Below are 24,503 nucleotides of genomic sequence, written 5' to 3' on the forward strand. Positions count from 1 at the left end.
ATTATTTTTGATAAAGAATACAGGTATACATAGATAAACAGTTATATACACTCTTTTATATCAATGGTAAACATCTTACCGCCACCATGGTAAATACTAGTCAAATATTATAGACATGTTTATGAATGGAGAATCATTTGATTTCTCATAAAATATCTAATAACATTATGTCTAAAATACAAGAACTAGAAAACCCCCCACATAGGATAAACATGATGAAGATAATGCTTGATAATAGCAAAGCTGAAAAAAAATGAAATCTGTTGACGTTGACCTTTTATGCATATTTCGTGCCATTTTGTGAAATGCAATATTTTTTTAGCGTTACACATTCGAGTTATTCCAGATAATTGCATTTTCATATTGAACTGCTTCTAAAATCATCGAGGAATGTTAGTAGATCAGACCATTTCCGTATCAGATGAAGATAATATATGTATTTACACATTATAATCATGTCTAGATAGAATAATAGCATAGAATAACGATATATTCCAATTTATGCATAAGAATACAAGTATACGCGCACAAACAGTATAGCATAATATACATTTTTTAATAACACACTACCATTATGATTATTACTAGTCAAATATTCTACACATTTATATGGATTGAGAATCATTTGATTTCTCATGAAATATCTAATAACATTATGTCTGATAGTCAAGTAGGAGAATTTTCCCAAAACAGGATAAACATGATAACGATGATGCTTGATACATGCAAAGATGGAAATAAAAAGATGTAAGGAGCGAAATGCTTTTTATGGGTGAGAAACGAGAAAGGAATTATCCAGCAACCGTTTCTTGTATTTCTAAATAATAGCTGCTAACTTTAGCACAAAATGGCAACTCAGAGGGTATCATCCCCCCATCCATTATATTTATCGGAATATATAGAGTCTATCCGGGGTGCAGAAAGCGATCTCTCCTGATCGGTACTGCTGGAGGTAATACCAATTTCTATCAGGCTTCTCAATCTTGTAATCATTAACAAGGTTTCGGATGTGTCTTAGTTCATATGTATACTCGTCAATGCTCACCAAACCTTTATCATACTTCACCTTGGCTATCAGGATTGTATTCCATTGAGATACAGCAGCGTAAAGGAGACTACCCGGTTTCTTTAATTCATGTTGTACAGCACCCTCTTTGTCTATCAATCTGATAGTATCATATGATTTAGTGATCAGAGAACCATGGTAACTAGTGATTTGCCGAGGTTCATACCCGTTGCATGGTATCTCCCTGACTGCTTGCCCACCTGCTGTTGAAAATACCAAAATCTTTTTGGCTTTCCAGTAGCTCACATAGATCTGATCATCACCATCAACAGTGAGATCAGAAGACCCACCTACATTTCTACTTCGAGTCACAAACATTACATTCAATTTTGTGTACTCTGGTGTGTATAATGTGATCTCGTTTGAAGTATCAATCACAACAAATCGACCATTAGAGAGGAACCCTAATCCACGAACGTGAACATCCGTCAGAACTGATTTCTGAAGCTTACCATCAGCAGAGAAGATAATGATGCCACCTGTACTACATCCTACTGCCATCCTACCGTCTGGAGTACTAACCATGGTTGTCAAGGTAGTAGCATGACAAGTAGGCAAGGCAACGCTCTTTACATTAACAGTCTTACCAACATGACCAAGGCCTAGCTCATCTTTTCCAACGTTTCTCTCAAAATTGACACTTAGCCTCTTCTTTCTTAATTTCCTCAGCTGCGCATAGTCAGGATCCTTTTGATCAAAGATCTTTGGTAATTCTTCACACAGAGTGTCGTGTGCAGCCAAAGTATCCATATCTAACGGTATCTTCGTTCTCTTGGTTACCATTTCAGCAATGGTCGTCAACTGATTGAAATGCTTCTGAGCCGTGGTCTTCATGCTTGCCAGTTCTTTTTTTACCCCTCCAGTCGTTTGTTCGACTTCTCTTAGTAGGCTTTCTCTCTTCTCTGTCAACTGCCGGACTGACTCATCATATGCTTTGTTGATGTCACTTGTACATTGTTTCTTGGCATTGTCAACACTCTTGGTCTGTTCATCTATAATATCAATGTACTTTTGAAAGCACGATCTTTTCTTGTCCACCTTAGATTTAAGGTCTTTGATACTCTTCATGTGTTTGTCCTCATAAACAGCTCCCTCGACAACCTGGTGTCCGTTGTCTTTATGTTCCATCATACCACATCTGAAGCATGTGAATCTCCTGCAAGTGGAACAGAAGTAATCCTCATCTTCTTTCGGGTGTTTCCTGCATTTCCGGTATCTACGTACAGACACCTTGCCTGATGAGATCTCACTCATGTTAATGACTTTATGATCGATGAAGCCTTCCCATTGAGAGTGCTTATTAAGACAAAAGGTGCAGAGATACTTGCCACAGTCTTGGCAGTAGACATCAGCATGGGGCTTGTCATCGGATTGACAATTTGTGCAAATCTGAGGATGGCCCTTCATGTCATCTATCAGACTCTTCAAGGCAAGATTTGCCTGTAGTTTGCCAACATCTTGGTTTGGGACTTGGTTTACTACCCTACAAACAGGACACCGAATCTGGGAGTTACCGCGGCACTCTAAGAGGTTGTCCAGGCAGGTCTTGCAGAAAGTGTGAGAACAAGACAGGATCTTGGGATCGGTGAAGGTAGAAAGACACACTGAACATTCTGTACTCTGGGAGATGACAGTCTTTAATGCTTCAGCCATGGTTAGATTTTTATGAGACTGAAAAATAATTACAAAACACATTACAAAACACAATGAAAAATAACATACATGTATGGACCATAGAATCTGTCATTTGACTTACATCACTGAGCAATAAAAGAATCACCTGGGGTTTGGAATAGGAAAGTGGGTGAGGAGCAAGGGGAAATTGGGAATGATAAAATGAGGGGGACAAGAGAAAGAGGAATGGGAAAAGGAGCTTTAATCTGGTAGGGAGATAGGATTCCCATGCACCCCATTGATATATTTTTAACCTACATTTTTGTAATCCTTATGATGTCTAGTCAATGAATTTTGATGTTCCCCAAAACGAAATATTATCCCATGGGGTTCAAATCCAAGATGGCCGTCATATTCATGGAATTCGGATTTTCATACATAAAATCCGACACAAACATTCATTTGCCACAAAACAAGTGTCATATAAAAGAGAAATGAACTTTCTACAAGTTGATACTATTCATAGGTGATGAAAAGGTAATCCGACTGAGATTTTAATAAGAAAAGTGCATTTTAGAGTTTTTACCAAAAATGAAAATTTGCGAAATACATGATTTACCATAAATCTGAGGACAATATAGTTATTGCCTTGAAACTTTTAGAAGAATTTGTCCAATATACATTCAATTATTAAGTGGACGAAAATCCAAATTGACATCAGTTTTCTTTACAAACTTATAATGTCTCAAACTTAGAAATTCAATTTTCAGAAATTTAGCTTTTTTACTGCATATCGAAGACTTGGATGTACTAAGATATACTGTCACATTTTCAACCCAGAAAATGGAAGTAAGCCTTGAATAATGCGAAATTATCAATTATTTTGTTAGTAGAAATTTACTACAATCCCTTTATTCTTCGATTCAAAGTCAGGTGATAAACTTTTTTAATGAAGTAAGACTTTTGACCAAAATTTGTACTTTGGGGGTAAAAATAATCGCACATGCACTGTTATTGATCAGATTTATTATGAATAGCAGTAATAGATCCACAATGTCAACATTCGATATAAAAGAGTATATATCAACAAGAATATCGACAGGCTTCATGCCAGCATACGTATCTCCATTTGCTTAGATAGAAGGAAAATATGCGGAATGTATTAACCGATTTTGCGCTTAGGTGAGGCCAAAAAGCAACCTCAGTGTAGCAGTCACACCCATGAAAACGATTGCAAAGTGATTAATGGTGTGTCATTCAAATAATACAATAGCTTTGATCAACCTCTCGCATCGATTTTGTTGGTATGACTAACACACGGTAGTGTACAGAATGTGATCATACTCGAAAACCAAATCATAGTTCAGATGACCGAAGATCTGACATGGTATCTGATGATCGTTAAGCAAAAGAAAATAAATCAAAATCAAAATCGAAAGGTCAAAAGAACTAATCGATCAGCGAAATGGACACAGCACATGATACTACCACAGATCATGATCATTATCAATCTAAAGGCAGTCCATCCAAATGGGCCACATACAGTTGTAAATTAAAGAAGGTACAGTACAGTAGCATTAGCTAACATTAACATAATATGCCCACAGATTCGGTCACACAAAGCTCTACCAAAAAGTTGACTTAGGTGCAAGTGCTAACACTACCACAGTACGTGCTGCCAAGGCAATATAAAGTTCAAAGTGGGAATCAGTGAAACAAACACCAGTAAAACCTTTAGCTTATAGTGAAGATACACTAGACATAAAATGTTAGAGTCCAAAATGGTCAACAAACCAAATGGTATATGCATTAAAGACATCTTCTAGATCGTCCAGAATACGCCAGGCTGCATACGCATGCAGATGACATAGCTATTGTAGGGAGAATAGTCCAGTAGATATTTTTCATACCTGGAAAAGTTGAAAAGTACAAGGTTTTTTTGTTGATTTGCGTTCTAGATGGATATTGAAGTAAATTCAGCTTGGTTGCCACCTTTGCAACCTTGAGCATTTTTTTTAATTAGCCTAATTAGCATAATCATCTAATTAGCATATTACGATATGTAATATGCTACTTCTCTTAAACCAGAAGGATTAAAAAACATAAATAATGTCATTTTAATAAGAGGTCCTGTGACGAGGAATCGATTTATAGCAGCAATTTAAATATCTAAGTCATGCAAGTATGGTAATCAGCTTAATTAGCATAATGAGCTAATTGGTCTAAGTGTAATATATACGTATTTGTGGATGTCTATCCAAAATATGCCCGATATGTAGATAATGCATCTTTCTTAGGGTTTTCTATAGCGAGGAATTCATTTATGACATTATTTTTCAATTTTAACCAATGTAACTGCTGTAATTAATATAATTTGCATAATGCACTAATGAACACTTACACATGATTGTGTAATACTTATTTAAATAGATATTTCTTTGTCATTTCATATCGAGAATGTATGAAAACATGATCAATACAGCTACCCTATGCTTGTTTTCTATGGCGAGGAATTCATTTATGACATAATTTTTCCCTTCTTGCCAATGCAATTGTCGTAATTAGCATAATTAGCACAATGCGCTAATTACCATATATGTGCAATATATACATTCCTTTGTCATTTTTTATCGAAAATGCCAAATACATAAATAAAACAGCTATCCCATGGTTTTCTATGACGAGGAATTAATTTCTGACATTATTTTTTTCCCTTTTGCCAATGTAATTGTCGTAATTAGTATAATTAGCATAATGCGCTAATTAACATATATGTTTAATACATATATATTCATTTGTCATTTTATATAAAAAAAATGCCCGAATACATGAATAACACATCAATCCCATGGTTTTCTACGACGAGGAATTAATTTCAGACATTATTTTTTTCCCTCTTTACCAATGTCATTGTCGTAATTAGTATAATTAGCATAATGCACTAATTAACATATATGTGCAATATATATATATATTCCTTTGTCATTTTATACTGAGTGAGAATTCCCGAAAACATGAATAATACAGCTATCCTATAGTTTTCGATGAGGAATTCTTTTGTGACATTATCTTTTCCTTTAAACAATGTTATTGTTATAATTAGCTTAATAAGCATAATGCGCTAATTAATATATATTTGCAATAAATAGATTTCTGTGTCAAAGTACTGTCTACATCGGCCTGAAAACATATAATACAGGTCTTCTAATGTTTTCTATGTTGATGAATTCATTTATGACAGTAACTTTCCATTTTAACCAATGTCAATGCCTTAATTAGAATTACTGGCCCAATGCTCTAATTAACATCTATGTGCAATATATCAAGTATATATTCTTATGACCAGTGTGTTGGCTCAGTTGGTAGAGCGTCCGTCTCACAACCGGGAGGTCGGGGGTTCAAACCCCGGCCGCGTCAGACCAAAAGACGTTAAAAGATGGGAGTTGCTGCTACCCTGTTTGACGTTCAACGATTAAAGGGATAGAGCCTCGTCGATCTGGCCCTGCTCAGCGGCTGCCGGGCCCACGATCAATTGGGCAAACCAAATTTTCGGAGTAATTCATTTCATGTCTATTTCGAACAATTAATTATGGATTTTCATTTTTTCATTTTTTTTCTGTTAGTTTATATCGAGTGTGCCTGAAAACATGAAAAATACAGCTATCCTATGGTTAGTGGTAATTAAAATACAGGTGCAATACATATATTTCGTTGTCACTGAAGTTATTGTCTCGCCTGCATTGCAGAGGGAAACTATAGGCGCCGCTTTTCCGACAGTGGCGGCGATGGCAGCGTCGTCAACATTGATATCATATACACCAAGCAATGTCAATGTCATTATAACTTAGAAAGTATACGAAGATAGTTCATGAAACTGGGACATAAAATCAATCAAGCATTACTTACATCTTGCCTTAGTTTCAGGTCGCATGACTAAGGTCAATGGTCATTTACGGCCAATTAACTCTTGTTTGGGGAATACATATCGAAATCTTAACAAAGGATAAGTTTTTGAAATGTCGTCAGAACATAGAAAGTCTATGGACCTAGTTCATGAAACTTAAACATAAGGGTAATCAAGTAATACTGAATATTCTGTGAGTTTCAGGTCACATGATCTGGGTCAAAGGTCACTTTGCGTCAATGAACTTTGGCCATGTTGGGGGTATTTGTGGAATTGTCATAACTTTAAAAGTTAATGGATCCACATGTAAATGAAACTTGGACATAAATGCAACCATGTAGGCCTATCCCTGTATATCCTGTGCGCATAAATGACCAAGATCAAAGGTAAGGTCAATGAACTTTGGCCATGTTAGGGGTATTTTTTAACGTTGGCATCATATCCTAGAAAGTTTATGGATCTAGTTCATGAAACATAAACATATGGGTAATCAAGGATGAAGGATTGTTTTGCACACATGTTAGGTCATTTGATGATGGTCTAAGACCATTTTGGATCAATGGGCATCATATGAATTGTTCTTACGTGAATATTTTATGCAATAGCTGTTTTCATAGTCAAAACTGCTGCTATATAAAATCGCGTAATGCAGGCGAGACTGCCAGAGGCGTTCCACTTTGATAAGCTCATTATGCCAATTAAGCTAATTACACCATTAACATTGTTTAAAGTGAAATACGATATCATAAATGAATTCCTCGTCATAGAAAACTATGAAATAGCTGTATTATTCATGTTTTCGACATTTTTAAATATAAAATGACAAAGGAATATAAATATATATACATATATATATATATATATATATATGTAATTATATTGTTTATTATGTTAATTAGCGCAGTATACTGATTGCACTAATTACACAAAATCATTTGTGAAACGGGGAAAATAATGTCACAAAATAATTCTTCATCATAGAAAACCATTGGATAGCAGTAATTGTTTATGTTTTCTCAATATAAAATGACAAAGGAATATATATATATATGTTAATTAGCGCATTATGCTAATTACGAAAATTACATTGGTAAAAGGTAAAAAATAATAACATAAGTGAATTCCTAGTCATAGGAAATCATTGGATAGCTGTACTATTCATGTTTTCGGGCATTCTTGATAAAAAATGACAAAGGAATATATATATTTATATGTAAAATATTGCTAATAAGTTAATTAGCGCATTATGCTAATTACGCTTATCAAAAATAACATTTTTTAAACGGGAAAAATAATTTCACAAAAGAATTTCTCATAGAATAATACCATAGGATAGCTGTATTATTTATGTTTTCATGCTGTTGTAGTACTTTGACAAGTAAATCTATATGTATATGTTAATTAGTGCATTAAGTTGATTATGCTAATTATGCTAATTACAGCGACTGCATTGGTTAAAATGGAAAAATAATGTCATAAATGAATTCCTCGCCATAGAAAACCATAGGATAGCTGTATTATTCATTTTCGGGCATTCTCGATATGAAATGACAAAGAAATATGTATTTTATATATATATATTACACACATATATGTTAATTAGTGCAATATGCTAATTATAGCGATTACATTGGTTAAAATGGAAAAATTATGTCATAAATGAATTCCTCGTTATAGAAAACCATAAAAGGGTTGTATTATTTACGTATTGGGAATTTTCTGGATAGACATCCACAAATACATATATACAGTGTATTACACTTATGCTAATTAGCTCATTATGCTAATTAGGCTGATTACGATAATTGCATAACTTAGATATTTAAAATATTATAATGCATGGATACAACGTCACAGGACCTCTTAGAAAAATGATATTGCTTATGTTTTTAGTCTTTCTGGTTTAAGAGAACTAGTATATTACATATCGTACATATGCTAATTAGATGATTATGCTACTTAGGCTAATTAAAAAAAATTGCTCAAGGTTGCCAAGGTGGCAACCAAGCTGAATTTACTTCAATACCCACCTAGAACACGAATCAACAAAAAACCTTGTACTTAACAACTTTTCCAGGTCTTGTACATGGCCTATATGAGACCGTCTAATGGACTAGAACGGAATAGGAACACGACAAGAATCTGTACTTATTCATGGAGACAGCAAAGCGAGAAGGCTTAGTGTTCAACAGCTCCAAGTTCACAATCAAGAAAGAAGCTATCAACTTCTTTGGCTCCAAGCGCACTAGATCGGATATCTACCCAGATCCTAGCAAGGCAGAAGCCAACATATTACCAAATGACAAAGAGAATGCTCAGAAATGCCTAGGATTGTTCAAATATCTAGCAGCATACATTTCTAAATTTGTCGGAGAAGTCAGCACTACTTCGATACCTTCTTCACACGTTATGACTGTTCATCTGGGACGATGATTATGAACATTCTTTGAACAGCCTGAAACGTGCAGTATCATCAGGTGCATGTCTACAATTCTATGACCCAAAGAAAGAGACAACTCTCGAGGTAGATGCATCGATGAAAGATCTAGGAGCATGCCTGCTTCAGGAACTTAAGGTAAACCGGTTGCGTTTGCATCCAAAAGTCTTTCCACTGCACAGTCCAACTACACAAACATAGAGAGGGAATTATAAACCTTAGCCCTTGTGATTGGTATCAAACGATTGTACATATCTATTCGGGAAAGAATTCACAGTCATAACCTATCACAGACCACTGGAAATTATATGAAAAAAAAACATCTTAGAAGAGCACCACCACGTCTACAGCGATCGCTTATCAAAGTCCAAGGATACAGGTGTCAACGGTGGCGTAGCTAGGATTTTTTTCTTGGGGGTGGGCACTGGGGGGTCCTTGCTATTTCAGGAGGGCACCATTTTTTCCACCATGAAAAGTTTCAGAAAAAATATGTAATTTATTACTACAAAATTTAAACTCGAAACATTTAATTTCAGGAGAAAATTTTCAAGGTTAAATATTGAAAATTGTTATTAACCATAGCCTGTCAAGTATAGCAAACTCGCTCTATATATAGAAGTCAATAACAAGATTCGATGGTTAGGTGTAGGATAGGATTAGGATAGGATATACGAATTAGGGTTAGAATGTGGGATTATAGGATATGAAAAATGATAGGGATTAGAATATTGTGTTGTAAAGTCACCTTAATGACACAAATTAATATATTTTTTTTAATTGATTGAAACATCGTGAACCTACATTGGGCCCACATTGGACCAATATAAAACACAGTATCATTTTCATATGGGGCCCAGATGAGCCATGCGAGGTTTACATGGGTTTCATGTGGGCTTGACCAGATTTCCCCCATATGAAACCCACATGACCCATATGGGCCCCTGATGGTTTGGATGGTGCAAAGCCCATATGGGCCCCATATGAGCTGCCCTTATTGGGCCCATTATCCAAGCCCAGATGAGCCCATATATAACCCACACGAGCCCCATATAGTTTGCTGACTGGGTTCCGACCTAAAAAATTGTTATTCTAAGCAGTTTTTGTATTAATAAATGGGATAGGTGTGTAACTAAACAATTGATGCGAGCGAGAGGAAGAAATTTGAGATTTTAGACCTAAAAGCGGGACACTCTATTCATATTTTGTAAATCATAAAATAAGATATAGTTAATTGGGTATCATTAATAATGCGATCGTGAAGCGTGAGCAGACAGTAATTGATATTCTAATGTAAAACTGGATAATTTAAGTACACTTTGAACAAAGAGCATGCAGGCCATTGTGCATGTTTTAGTTTTAGACCTAGAATCTGGGCATTATGAGAACATTTGTTTAATGAAACATCATAGAATACACGTAGAAAATAGGGACTTGGCAAATCATACAATATGACCGAGCAGCGTGAGCTTAAAATGCTGATATGTAGACCATAAACGGACATTTTACAGAGCACTTAAATTTGTAAATGAAAAAAAAATAATGAAAGCTCGATTTTCGAGCTAAAATATATTTTGTATATTGACTTCAAAGATATTTTTTTCAAACAAGTTCACACCTAGTTACCAATAATGCATAGAGCATTTCCATTTATTTGAAAGCAGGATAAAAGAGCATTGTAGAATAAATGCCTTGCTCACGGGCATAGGTGCCGCGGCCGGGGATCGAACCCAGGACTTTACATGTATAGCCAGGCGCCTGAGACCACTCGGCCACGGCACCTCCACCTAGATGTCAGAGTTAAATCCATCTGCTCTGAGGTTAGAGATTCGCATGCTGGAAATTATACGGAAAAAAACCTCTTACAAGTTCACCAGCACACATCTACAGCAATCGCTTATCAAAGTCCAAGGAAACAGGTGTCAAGTCAATTACTGACCTGGAAGCGACATGATCGTTTCCGATACGTTGAGTCGACTTCCTAATCCCAAGGAAGCATGCGATGTACCGTTAGGTGTCAGAGTTAAACCCATCTGCTCTGAGGATAGAGCAGGGTGACCAGACGTCCCGTATTTCCCGGGATTGTCCCGTATTTTGCTCCTGCGTCCCGGCGTCCCGACAAACCCTTCCCGGGACGCCTATTTGTCCCGTATTTCAGAATATTGAACAAAATGTAGTTAATACATTTAAAAGTGACGAATTTTTATTAAATAACCAACAGCTGACGAAGCAGGGACAACAATTAAATCGATGACTGTAAACTTTTGCAAGTTCTGCGGTGATTTCTTGCTTACCCAATACATTGCAAACGAACTGGCCTCCTGCCTGTGTGTGGCAGGCTACTAGCTAGGCATGTAGGATCGAAGCAAATTCTCAATGGTGAAAACAATCTCACATGATAAACAGTTTTTCCACCAAAATAATCACAAAATCAGCGGGAAATTCTTATAATTATACTATGGATTCTCAGATTAATGATTGGAGATGTAATCGGAGGAACACATTATTGACCTTTTATAGATCTAGTTGTTTCAGCTTTCGTTTTGAGTCTTGGTGTGCACGATGCGGCGATGTTTCATCTAATTTTTAAGTTCGACACTGTTTCACTTTGAAATCTTATTCATTTCTAAAATATTTAATTTTTCAAATTTTAAAAATACATTTTAAAAAACACCAAATAAAATTATGATTTTTATTAGATCATTGGATTTTTTTGTTTACTTGAAGTTTGAACTTTTCCCTTTTTCTTTCATTTCCCCTATCCTTTCTGCTTGCCCTGTTTTGTTCCATCTATCTTTATTTCCAATACTTTATCCGTATTATTTATTTTTGTAATTATCTGTGTTATTGTTTAAATATTTTTTGTGACTTTATTACCTTGTGAATACATCGCAATTCGGCCTTAGCCGCGATGATGTCTTGATTTTTATCACTAAACCCTTTATCTATCTATTTCCTAACTTCCTTTCCTAGACATTTTCTTTTCTCTCTCTCTCTCTCTGTTCACTTTTCTTTTTTTCCTTCTTTCTCTTACTTTCCTTCTTTATTAAATATCCTTTTTTATTTCCTTCATTTTTTCTTTCCTTATAATTACCTTGGCTTCCTTGTCCCTTCCACTCTTTTTTCTTTTCTTTATTTTTCCCCTTCTCATTCTTTTCCCTTATTCTTTGTTTCTTTCTTTCCCTTCCTTCCTTCCAGTTTTCTTCTTTCTTTCTTTCTTTCAAAGAATGAAGGAAACATGTTTATTTCCTTCATTATTTCTTTCCTCCTTTTTCTTACTTTTCCCCCTTTAATTATCTCCTTTATTTTGTCTTTCAAACATTTATTCATCTTCCCTTCCTTTCTCTTTCTTTCTTTCTTTCTTTTTTTTCTTTCTATATTCATTTCAAAGAATGACGGAAACCTTTTTTATCTCTTTTATTATTTCCTTCATCCTTCTTTTATTCTAACTTTCTGTTATTTTTTCTGTTTTCCGTTATTTTTTTTTCCTTCTCAAACATCTCTTTTCTTTCTCTCCTTCATTCTTTCATTCACCTTCTCTTCCAATTCTTTATATTTTTTCACAAGTTTTACACTTTGTGTGGGGCTTCTTTGTTGATCTTCGTTTGTCAATTGTCCCGTATTTCATTTTGTGAAATCTGGTCACCCTGGGATAGAGATTCGCATATGCGATCGACTTATTACTCTTCGGACATCATAAGAGGACAGAACTTCAGAGAGAAACGGCTAATGATCCAATTCTCAGATCATTTTGGCGGATACTTACTCAGGGTTGGCCCGAAACAATCCAAGAGTCACCGAAATCCCTTAGGCAGTATTGGTCGTACAGAGATGACATGGGAGTATCACATGGAGTACTCTTCAAGGGAAGTCAAGTCATCATATCGAAGACACTGAGGAATGATATCCTTAGACAGCTTCACCTAGGACACATGGGAATCGAAAGTACCAGACGACTTGCTCGTGAGACAGTCTTCATGCCAAACATCAACAAGGACATTAACCAGTTGATAAAGCAGTGTGAAACATACCAGAAACATCAAGCAAGGCAGCGGAAGAAAAGAAGTGGATTATCAAGCACATTACTTCTTCTCCACACCATCCAAGACCAACGGATTAGCTCAGAGGATGATTCGTACAGTCAAGAATCTGTTGACAAAATGTTATCAGACTGGCCAAGACATTCAACTAGCAATGATGAACCTGAGAGCAACATCAGTCGAAAGTAACTTGAGATCACCAGCAGAAATGTTAATTGTTAGACCCATCAGGACCACATTGCCAAGTCACTATATTTCTCGAGAGATTCTACCACCATTGATTTTCTCTTGAATAGGCAAGACAAGATGATGGAAGTGCATTATTTACATGCAAGTTCTGATCTACCACCACTGCTAGTAGGGCAGCCAGTGAGAGTTCTACGTCCAAGAGACCACACTTGGATACCAGCCAAAGTATTCAAAGTCTGCGAGGAACCCAGGTCTTACAAAGTATTATTCAAATATATTTATACAGGATGACAAGATCAGTTAAAAACTGTTTTACATCATGGTCCTGACATTAAAAACATAAATACATGTAAATCAATAATATATTATAGATGAGATAAAAATCAGAGTAATATCTAAAAGATTGTGTTTGAAATGATACAATGCAATACAAGAGCATTTACAATATGTTATACAAAGAAATGAAGTAAATGTAATTAAATTTAAGTATTAAATAACCAAAAAAGTACACGATTCATGGACGAAATGTATGAATTAATTATTATAGAACTATATAAAAATCGGTAAAACTCAGGCTAATAAAACATATTCACAAGTTGAACATTGATATGTAATAGGAATAAAAAAAGTGGTATAATTTACATTAAAGTATGAGAATACATAACACTTGTGTTCCATGTATTTATATGAATCAAATTGAATTATAAGATATATAAAACATAATACATAATAAATTGTAAAGAATTACGACAAAGATATAGGTACTAAAAGAAAAAGAAAACAAGGTTTGGATCGAAGTGTATTAGAAAAAAATGGTAGGTTAAAGTACATGAAACTGTATATCGGGTTTTGAGCTACAAATCCATTCCTTAATTATTAAAGCTCTCAGGTAATGTAGTACGTATGAATTGTACATCAGGGTTTGGGAATTAATTTCTTGTATTTAAATTTAAAATTATCGAATGATGCTGCATTTTGGAGACTGGGTGGAAGCTCGTTCCATACTTTAGCACCAGCATATTTAAATGATTGTTTGAATAATTCTAGCTTAGGTTTAGGTATTATTACATTTAAAGAATGTGCGTTTCTTGTGTTAAAACCATGGCGGTCACAATACATCTCAATCTCATTACGTAATCTTCCAGGAGCTGTGCCATTAATGCATTTGTACATGAGTGTTGCAAGAAAGTAGTTGCATCTTTGTTCAATGTTTGGCCACGACAAGTCAGTCATTAACTTAGTTCCATTGTATTTATCATAATCAAAGTTTTTCGTTACAATTCGTGCTGCTCTTTTTTGTATTCTCAACAATTTCTTTTTGTAAACTTCCGGGCAATTACCCCATACAGAACATGCGTAATCATAGCATGGTTGAATTGTGGATTTATACAATATATTCAATAAGTTAGAGTTAACAAATTTACTAAGTTTGGCAAGAATATGGACTTTGTATGCGACTGATTTACATAGAATATTAGTGTGAGCATTCCATTTCAACTTATCATCAATCATGAGTCCAAGATATTTTACGTTATCGACTTGCTCAATCTTGTGCCCTTCAATATAAATGTTAAGTTCATTTAAGGATTTTGATTTTAATAGCATCACCTTAGTTTTATCTTTATTAATTCGAAGTCTGTTATTAACATACCATTTATTGATTTCAACCATGTTTGCCTGTAATTTTGCATTTGCATCAGTATTATCTTTTCCACTAACATAAACAACCACATCATCAGCGAATATATTGCATGAACCATTTGTAACATATTCCAAAATATCATTAATAAAGATAAGGAAAAGGGTGGGGCCAAGGGCACTACCCTGGGGAATACCTATAGTAAGGTTCCTCATCTGTGAGCGTTTACCTTGATGTTGTACAGTTTGCTTTCTATTAGCAATATAACTCTGAAACCATCCAAGCTGATTGCTACGTATTCCATATTTTTCTAATTTATTAATCAGTAAATCATAATCAATGCAATCAAAGCATTTGGAAATGTCTAAGAAGCAAGCAGCTACCTTTTCACTCTCATTTATGGCTTCATAAAAATCATCAAGTATACGATGTAGACTAGTAGAGGTAGAGTGATTAGGTAAAAAGGCCGACTGGTCGACATTGATCATGTCATGTTCATTTAAGTATTTCAATAGTTGGGATTGAACCTCTTTTTCGATGATCTTAGCAACATGGCTCACAACAGAAATAGGCCTGTAATTATTATTATCCTTCTTTGATCCCTTGCCTTTATAAACCGGGGTTGTTCGTGCTATTTTCCAGTCGTCGGGTATTTCGCCAGAAGATAAACTTTTATTATAGATTAGGGTTAGAGAATCACATATGTATGGTGCTGCGATATTTAATAATTTTGTATCTAGGCCTAAAACATCCACCTTACTGCTTTTGTCAAGGTGAGTTAGATGTTTTAAAGTTTTGTTTATCTCAATATTTCTAAATTCAAAAGAATAAACACATTCAGGATGTTTCCATTCAAATTTTTTTTCAGGAAAAGTGTTTGCTATCATTTGACAAATGTTTGCAAAATGCTTGTTTATTTCATCACAGTCAACCTCACATGTGTTATTCTCATATTTATTGTTGCCTGTTACAGCGTGTAACTCATTCCATAGTTTTTTTGGATCATTGTTGTGTTCATGAGATATATTATTGTAGTACTCTTTTTTCTTTTCCCTTATCATACTAGTAATTTTGTTTCTTATTCTCCGATATTCATTTAGAGTTTCTTGACATTTAGAAGTATCAAATTTACGTTTTAAATAATCTCTCCTATAAATTAGATTAACGATGTCTGGGGTTACCCAGGGATTAAATCGCTTTTTCATTCTTGCTTCTTTCATTGGAGCAAATTCATTACTTATTTCTAGAAAAGCATCCTTCCATTTTGTCCATGCTGTCTGAACACACAAGTCCTTTAATAAATTATTACCGATAACATCGAAACACTTGGTATTTTTCAATCTTTCGATAAAATCATATTCATTAAAATGTTTATAATCTCTAAAACGCCTGACGGTATGATCCTTTGTTTGTTTCTTAAAATTAACACATGTATATATCAAGTAATGGTCACTTAGTGAAATGTTTGCTACATCACACATACTATGCTTTTTTGGAATCGAACTCAGAATATGATCAATGCATTTTGATGACGTAAGAGTAACCCTTGTTGGTTTATCAACCAGTTGGGTGAGGAGAAATAAGTTTTCAATATTAGCAATAAGATTATTGGGTTGTAAATCATTATTTCTATAATCAATATTTGTATCACCAAGGAGAATCAGTTCTTCATTCACGTTTCTTATTTTTTCTATTGTATCTAGTATTTTTTCTGAGTATACGTCGTCGGCATCAGGTGGCCTATATATAGACAACCGACAATTAATTTATTATCCTTGTCAGGAGAAAATTCGATCCAAGTTGCTTCTAATGAGTTATCAATAAGATCACTCCTTAGAGTATACTCAATGTTACGGTTTATATACATGCAAACACCACCTCCAAACGGAGGAATACAGAGAAGGAACAAATCAAACGTGAGGTAAATTCCATCCACCATCCCTACTCCAAAGCAGGTCTCAAAATTAGCGGTTGCCCGAGTGACATTGGCAACCAAAACTGCCATCACGGTTGAACGGATGGCAAACAAGAAATTTCCGGATATTCTTTTCTCAAAGAGAATAAAATTCTTCTGAATCTAGCACATGAGCCTGCCGATGAGTTTTCAGATTGACTGCCTGTCTGTCAAAGCTTGGCTAAGTCCTCCCTAAGAACCACAAAGCTTAAGTTTTGACATGATAAAAGTTGTGAAATGCATTTTACAAAGAGGCCTTTCCGTGGTACTGATTCTTTATCACATTTTCTACTTTTGCGTTTTTGGCATGGTTAATTGTTAATTGGTTAATTGTTAAATTGCTACACTAAAACTATATGCTATTAATTGTTAATTCACTAAAACAAGTCTAAATCTACAATCTTGCACCTTCATCTTCAACCTTGCATCTTCATTCAGTATACAGCTCCCGGATTAAATAAGTGTAGGTTAGAAACACCTAGTAATGGAATGGAAAAGGGTGATAAAGATAATGACAATATACGTAAGTACATTTAAGTCTGTAAAATGCATTAAAATAGCTAAATTTTTGAAAACTGGGTTTTCAAGCTTGAGACATCATGTTTGCAAAAAACAATGATATCGATTTGGAATTTCGTCCTCTTAATAATTGAATGTTAGGCAAGTTTACTAGACAGTTCCAAGGCAATCCCTTTATTTTCTTTATATTCATGGTCAATCATTTATTTCGCATTTTTTTATTTTGGGGGAAAATGTCAAGAATGCAGCTTTCTTCTTAAAATCTCAGCCAAAATACATTTTCATCACCTATGAAAAACATCAACTTGTAGAAAATTTATTTATCTTTAATATGACACTGATTTCGTGTTCGAAGATAAACTTGATTTCAGAATACAGGCCAGAGATTCAAAATACAGATAAGGTGGGAGCATATACATGTAGTTTCATCCTGTTCATTTGAGTTGTGTATTGATGTGTTAGAACTTCATGTCTATTACCTGCAGTGTTAGTATATCTTTTAACTGTTTCAAAGAGACTTCATTAAATAAATAATAAATTTGTTTATGATGTACAGAAACACTTTTTTCGTCTTTACATTCTTCTGAATCAGATATATTTTTATTACCATGCACATCACATACTCTACATAACGTTGTGCTTGCCATACTAACAAAATCGATGCGAGAGGCTGATCAATGCTATTGTATTATTTGAATGACTTACTATTAATCACTTTGCAATCGTTTTCATAGGTGTGACTGCCACATTGAGGATTAGTAGCGTACCTATGGGGGGCAGGGGCATGCAGACTGCCCCACTGATGAGTCACAACCCATGCAAGGGACCTATCCCTGCCGCCACCCCCCACCCCACCCCCCTCCCCCTAACGAGAACTTGAAGACTTTTTTTAGAGCACAAAATCCTTTATCCGTGATTGAATATTTTTTTTGGCGGACGGTTTTGCTCCCCTGTGGGAAATCCTAAGTATGATGAGGTTGCTTTTTGGCCTAACTTAAAGCGCAAAATCGGTTAATATATTTAGCATATTTTCCTTCTATCTAAGCAAATGAAGATACTTGTGCTGGCATCAAGCCTGCCGATATTATGGTTGATACATCTTTCATATCATGCATATCGAATGTTGACATTGTGCATTTATTACTGCTATTCATAATAAATCTGATCAATATCAGCGCATGTGCAATTTGTTTTTACCAAAAACATACAAATTTGGGCCAAAAGTCTTACTTCTTTCAAAAACAACATTATATCACCCGACTTTAAATTGAAGAATAAAGGGATTGCAGAAAATTTATACCAACAAAATAATAGATATTTAAGGCCTATTTCCATTTTGGGGGTTGAAAATATGATAATATACATTAGTATATCCAAGTCTTCGATATGCATTAAAAAAGTTACATTTCTGAAAATTGAATTTTCAGGTTTGAGATAAGTTTGTAAGGAAAAATGATATCAATTTGGAATTTCGTCCACTTAATGATTGTATATTAGACAATTTTTTTCAAAAATTTTCAAGGCAATAATTATATTTCCCTTAGACTTATGGTAAATCATGTATTTTGCAAATTTTCATTTTTGAGGGGTTAAATATCAAAAATGCACTTTTCTTATTTCAATCTCAGCCGAATTATCTTTTCATCACCTATGAATAGTATCAACTTGTAGAAATTTTGTTATCTTTCAAATGACACTATAGTTTTGTGGCAAATGAATGTTTGTGTCGGAATCTATGTACAAAAATCCAAATTCCATGGATATGGCGGCCATTTTGGATGCCATCTTGGATTTTAATCCCATGGGAAAATATTTCGTTTTCGGGAACGTCAAAATTCATTGAATAGACATTATAAGGATTACAAAAATGTAGATTAAAAATATATATCAATAGGGTGCATGGGAACCCTATTTCTCTCCCCTTCTACTTTGGACGGTCGGAATAAATTGGGAAGGTGGAAGGAAAGGAAAGAAAAGAGAAGAGAAATAGGAATAATATTGTTTTAAAAAGTATGTATTTTCATCGGTTTATTTCGAATTAGTCTAATGCCATTTCGTCCAATTTCCAAACTCACTTACTATCATTTGGTCTATCATCAGTTAGTCCACTATCCATAGGTCTAACTGCCATTTATTTCACTCACCAGGTTATATATTAACCAGTTGATCCAATAGCCATTAAGTCCACCATCTGGTCTAACTGGACTTAGTGCTAATGGGACAAAATGAATGAAAATAAAATGGTTATTAGACCAACTGGTTATGAAGCGAAATGGTAAAAGACGAACTGGTGATTAGATGAAATGATGATTGGATCAAATGGTTATGTGACCAAATAGTTGTTTAGACGAAATATTGATGGACGGAATGGCATTAGACTGAATTAAGGTAGGCCAGTTGGTGAGTAGACGAGTTGGTAGTAGACGAATCGACAATCTACCTTTTCATTTTCCCCATTACTTCCGGGTCGGAAAATAAGTCTGATCACCCCTAAAACAACGATTTAAAAAATATATAATTTGATTGTTGCCTTCTTGTCTGTTCATAGATGGTGATGTTCCAATTTTCTCACTGGTAATTATTGCTTTATTATCAAAGGTAAATGACAATACAGTAATATTGAAGATACAATCATTAAACAAGCCATATCAATCAGAGTGTGATTTCAAATTTGACACGTTTCTGATTCATAGATACAGAATAACTTTGGAAAATACATGAATTGCTTACCTCAATCTGCTTGTGTCCATTATAAACGATATTATACGGGGTCTAGTAGTAGCACTATAGATATTTAGGCTACATATAAAACAAAGGAAATGACGGTGCGTACTGAATGTGTGCAAATTCAATGTTGTTTACGAATTCGAGTTCAATATCAAACTATTTTTAGAGATTTGGAATTCCCACTAATACTCAGGCAGCATATATATGTCATTTACTTCGAGAAATTGGCTAAGTCTGATTTTTCGCTTAAATGTGATTGATGACATCACATGGAACAACTTTCAACTTGGTGACAAATTTCTAATGGTCATCTTGACCATGTTAGGTGTCAAAATGGGGGTCAATTTTTGAAATTTTCCCGATTGTGTCGAGTCATATATTAGATTGTTTGTTTTGTTATACTGAACAAAAAAAGTGTACGCAATCATATACTCGTGACTTCCCGTTAGGAAGTTATGACCGCATATGTCAAAAGGTCAACGAACTTTCATTAAATGGCAAATTACAATGAAGGTGTTAAGAAAGATATTTTTTCTCTTTCTTTGCGTTTTTTTTTGTTTGCATGTGTGTACATTTTATTTTCGATTTTGATAAGTATATCTTCAGAATTCCTTATCCAGAAGATATAAAGGGTCAAGACAAGGTCAGGGAAAGGTCAAAAGGTCAACAAACTTTCATTGGTAGCCAAAATACACCAAAAGGGGTTAGAATCCTAAAAGTTGGTGCTTTATTTTGAAAAGTCTCTATCTAAGAAGACATTATCCATCAAATAAAAAAGGGGTCAAATGTGCTTAAACAGAGATAGACATAGAATAATTTCAGTGTGGTATCATGGCATTGCAGAAATAACTTGAAACGACTTGACAGACCCTAATGCCCTTAAAATCGTATCATCTTCATACGATCTTATAAGTGTAACCAGCTCTTTCCGAGTTTCTTGATTTAGGAATTCAATTCAAGTTCAATTCATTTTCAATTTACAAGTCTTTGATATGTAGATAAACATTTCATCCATTTGAGTTGTACAGAATATTTTAATCAACAATTATTGTAATGTATTGGAGTACATTGGTGTAATACTATGTTAACAGAATAAACACATGGATTGATCAGTGCTCCCTTGCAGCTCCTAAGAAAGATGCCTAACATCTTATTTGGATTAACTAACGAATAAGATAACGAGGTTAAGATTGAGGATGATATGATAAGTTGTGCTCCAATTGCTCCTGAATTATTTCTAATGTGTGACGGTTATATTATTTCTATTATCTGACAAAGAGGCAACATCGAGCAGGCATGCTGTAGTCAGTCATGGGTAACCGTCATGCTGATGTGATATAGTCTACCATTACCATGATTACTCGATCTCTGGAGCCAAGAAAGAGGACACATTTCTGATTTTGTGCTGTCATTAACACGGCATGTACTATTTTATCAAGTGTGTGTTTTTTCAGAGCATTTAATAAGCGTGAAACTAAGCTTAATACCAGTTCTTACAATAGTGACGTGCATAGATGTTTGTTTATTTTTTGTCGTTCTTGGTTCCGCGGGAGGGGGGGGGGGGCTGCCCCTGGAAATTGTGAAGACCTACATTTTTACTGAAAAATGAATATAATTTAACAAAAATATGCACGAAATCCTTGAATATCACTTTTCAAAATGCAAAAGGGCCCCGAATGATCAGCTCAGAACAGCACAGCGCCAGAAATGTGTATTACTTTACTTCTTGGCTCCAGAGATCGAGTAATGGTCAGAATATATCACATCAGCATAATGGACATCCATGACTACCAATGAGCATGCCTGCACGATGTCGCCTGTTTGTCAGAAATGATATAACCTTTACATGATTAAAATTAATTAGGGAGTAAATTAATGAAAAGGGAAAAAAATGAAAGAAAATATATAAGAAAGAAAGAAAGAAAGAAAAAGAGAGAGAAAGAAAGAAAGAATGAAAGAAAGAAAGAAAGAAAAAAGAAAGAGAGAAAGAAAGAAAGAAAAAAAAGAAAGAAAGAAAAAAAGAAAGAGAGAAAGAAGGAAAGAATGAAAGAAATAATAAAGAGAAGATAGAAAGAAGAAAAAACAGGAACAATTAGAAGATGTAAAAGGATGAATCAAGGTAGACATTGATAAAGAAAAGAGGGCGGAAAAAGAAGAATTGAAGAAGAAAACAAAACGGGAAGAGAAAGGAACAAAAGATCAAAGTAAGATAAACTTAATAGTAAAGAAGGGATAGTGAGAGATAAAAGGAGACAAGAGGAAAACAATAGGCAAAAATGGAGGAGAAAATACAAGAAAGGAGAAGAATAGAAGAGAAAAGAAAAGAGAAATGAAAAAGCAGAAACTGATCTTACTTGGCTGGAGACAACTAAGCTGAAAACCCTGATTTGACATCTCGTATTTTCAAGATGAAAATCCCAAGAATTTTTAAATGGGGGGGGGGTGTAACACGCACCAAAGGTACTTCCTGCCGGGGAGATCGAGCTGGGGGCCATCCCCCAAGAAAATTTTGTGAAAATTAAACCCCTCATCTTATGCGATTTCAGCGTTTCTGAGGTTATTCACTCTATGTGAAAAATTATCGATTTCGTAAAGTAAAAATCGTTTTGATGACCTATAGTTGGCGCTAGGGGCTTGATGACTGAAATAGAAAAGTGCGATTGTGGTAATCATCACACAATGTACATATAGTAGAGTAGGCGTGACTTACCAAGTCCTCTTCTTTACATTCATGCATGCTGTCAACCAATGAAATATTCCAATCTAATAAATCCAATATAGTCATGTCATATATATAATGCCACTAATTCTAAAAAAAACACGTTTTTAGTAATGAGTAAGTTGTGTTTTTATATCAGTTAAAACGTGTCCAGTAGCGTGGTTTGCGTTCATGTGAACCAATGGAATGCGGTGCCATTGCGAGTAGGCCTGTGGGGTCGGGCCGGCCGTTACGAGGTCGTAAACTAAACATGGGTATGATACCTCATTTTTTTCCTTTTTAAACGTTTATCTCTAGTTAAAAAGGACACCTTTTTCTGCAGGTTGCCTCCAATAGGGGGCTGGGCTGGATGGGCCCCTTCCCCTTGGATCCGCCCCTGATCAACTGATGACTACAACATACTTTAAAGTTCTTAAAGAGGTGATACTCCAGGATTGAAATACAATGATTAGAAAGTAAATTAGACAAAATGACATACTGAAAATCTTATCAAAAACGTACAAGGACATACGGTAGTATTTTGGTGAAACAGTTTTTTTTTATACATCTTATGCAATGAGCAAGCCGATGATATCATCTTTCCCCTTTTGTGTATTTTTGATTTAGGCTTTTTTGTAAGATAGCAAGGGTAAAAAATAAAGTTACATAAAAGTAAGGATATTAAGTGGATAGAGATATATAGTGGAGTAAAAAGCAAAGAGAAAAACAAGAAAGACCAAGGAGGGAAAGATACACTTTTAAAATAGTTTGGCAAAAAATGCCAAACTTTTAACCAACCACGCGCAACATACTGTCCAAACAACTATTCGTTAATATCTGCCCAATTATAGCTCCATGTAATAGCTCCATGATAAAACTAATAACTGGGTAATAAATTTGCTCTGTAATAGCTCTATGATTGGATAATAGGCTAATTGCCTAGAATATATATTTTTACCAACATTACCCAACACAGTAGACAGTATGTTGCCCAGCATTTTAAGTGTATAAATATAGGAGGGAAAAGGAAAGAAGTAAAATAGACAGAGGTTAAGTAGAAAGGGAGGGAAAAGGTGGGGAGTAAGCAAGAAATAGAAACTAAAGAGAGAAATGATAAAAGAAGAAAAGAATCGAAACAAATAAAGAAAATCATATTATGTAAAGATGAAAAGACAAATTTCCATTGGACATGTTGGATTGGAGTAAGGCGAGGTAGCAAATGAGGCGTTCCTCCTTCTCTCTGGCGCACCTGATTAGGGCATGCTCACAATCATTTCATAGACGCTTTCTATAACACAGAGAATCTTTTGACCATAGCTCTTCATAACAAAACAGTCTTTGTCGAAAATTGGTGAATATACACAGCAGTGTCGTCCTAGACTCTATAAAGGCATACGACACATTAGTTATATTTCATCCGGTCCCAGTCTTAAGACGATAGGCCTGCTGTCACGGTCCACCAACTTTCGACAATGACCTCTAGTCTGTTCATTGTAATTTGACAGGAATTTTCAATAGATTATCAACGTTCAAGAAGGGGTTTCCTGCTTCCTTTCTCTATCATTATATTTATTTTCTTCCTCCGTTCATTCCTTTTTCCTCCCTTCCTTTCTTTTTTGTTTTGTTTGTTTGTTTCTTTCTTTCTTTATTCCTTCTTTTCTGTCATCCTTCCTTCTTTTAATTTCTTTCCTTCTTTCTTTCTTTCCTTCCTTCCTTATT

General features: G+C 34.8%; 1 protein-coding gene across 1 annotated transcript; it reads right to left on the reverse strand.

Moving 5' to 3' along the window:
- Positions 1-719: 719 nt before the first annotated feature.
- Positions 720-2,719, reverse strand: LOC121422149 (probable RING finger protein 207 homolog). The gene has a single exon (XM_041617046.1). It carries the CDS (start codon positions 2,717-2,719, stop codon positions 887-889), a length of 1,833 nt encoding a protein of 610 aa, XP_041472980.1. The 3' UTR covers positions 720-886.
- Between the last annotated feature and the right edge of the window lie 21,784 nt (positions 2,720-24,503).

The sequence above is a fragment of the Lytechinus variegatus genome, chromosome 9 (assembly GCF_018143015.1).
Source record: "Lytechinus variegatus isolate NC3 chromosome 9, Lvar_3.0, whole genome shotgun sequence".
Lineage (NCBI taxonomy): Eukaryota > Metazoa > Echinodermata > Echinoidea > Temnopleuroida > Toxopneustidae > Lytechinus > Lytechinus variegatus.

Bases quoted from the DNA above. Each gene is read 5' to 3' on its own strand.
- LOC121422149 (XM_041617046.1), bottom strand. From the start codon at position 2,719: ATGGCTGAAGCATTAAAGACTGTCATCTCCCAGAGTACAGAATGTTCA.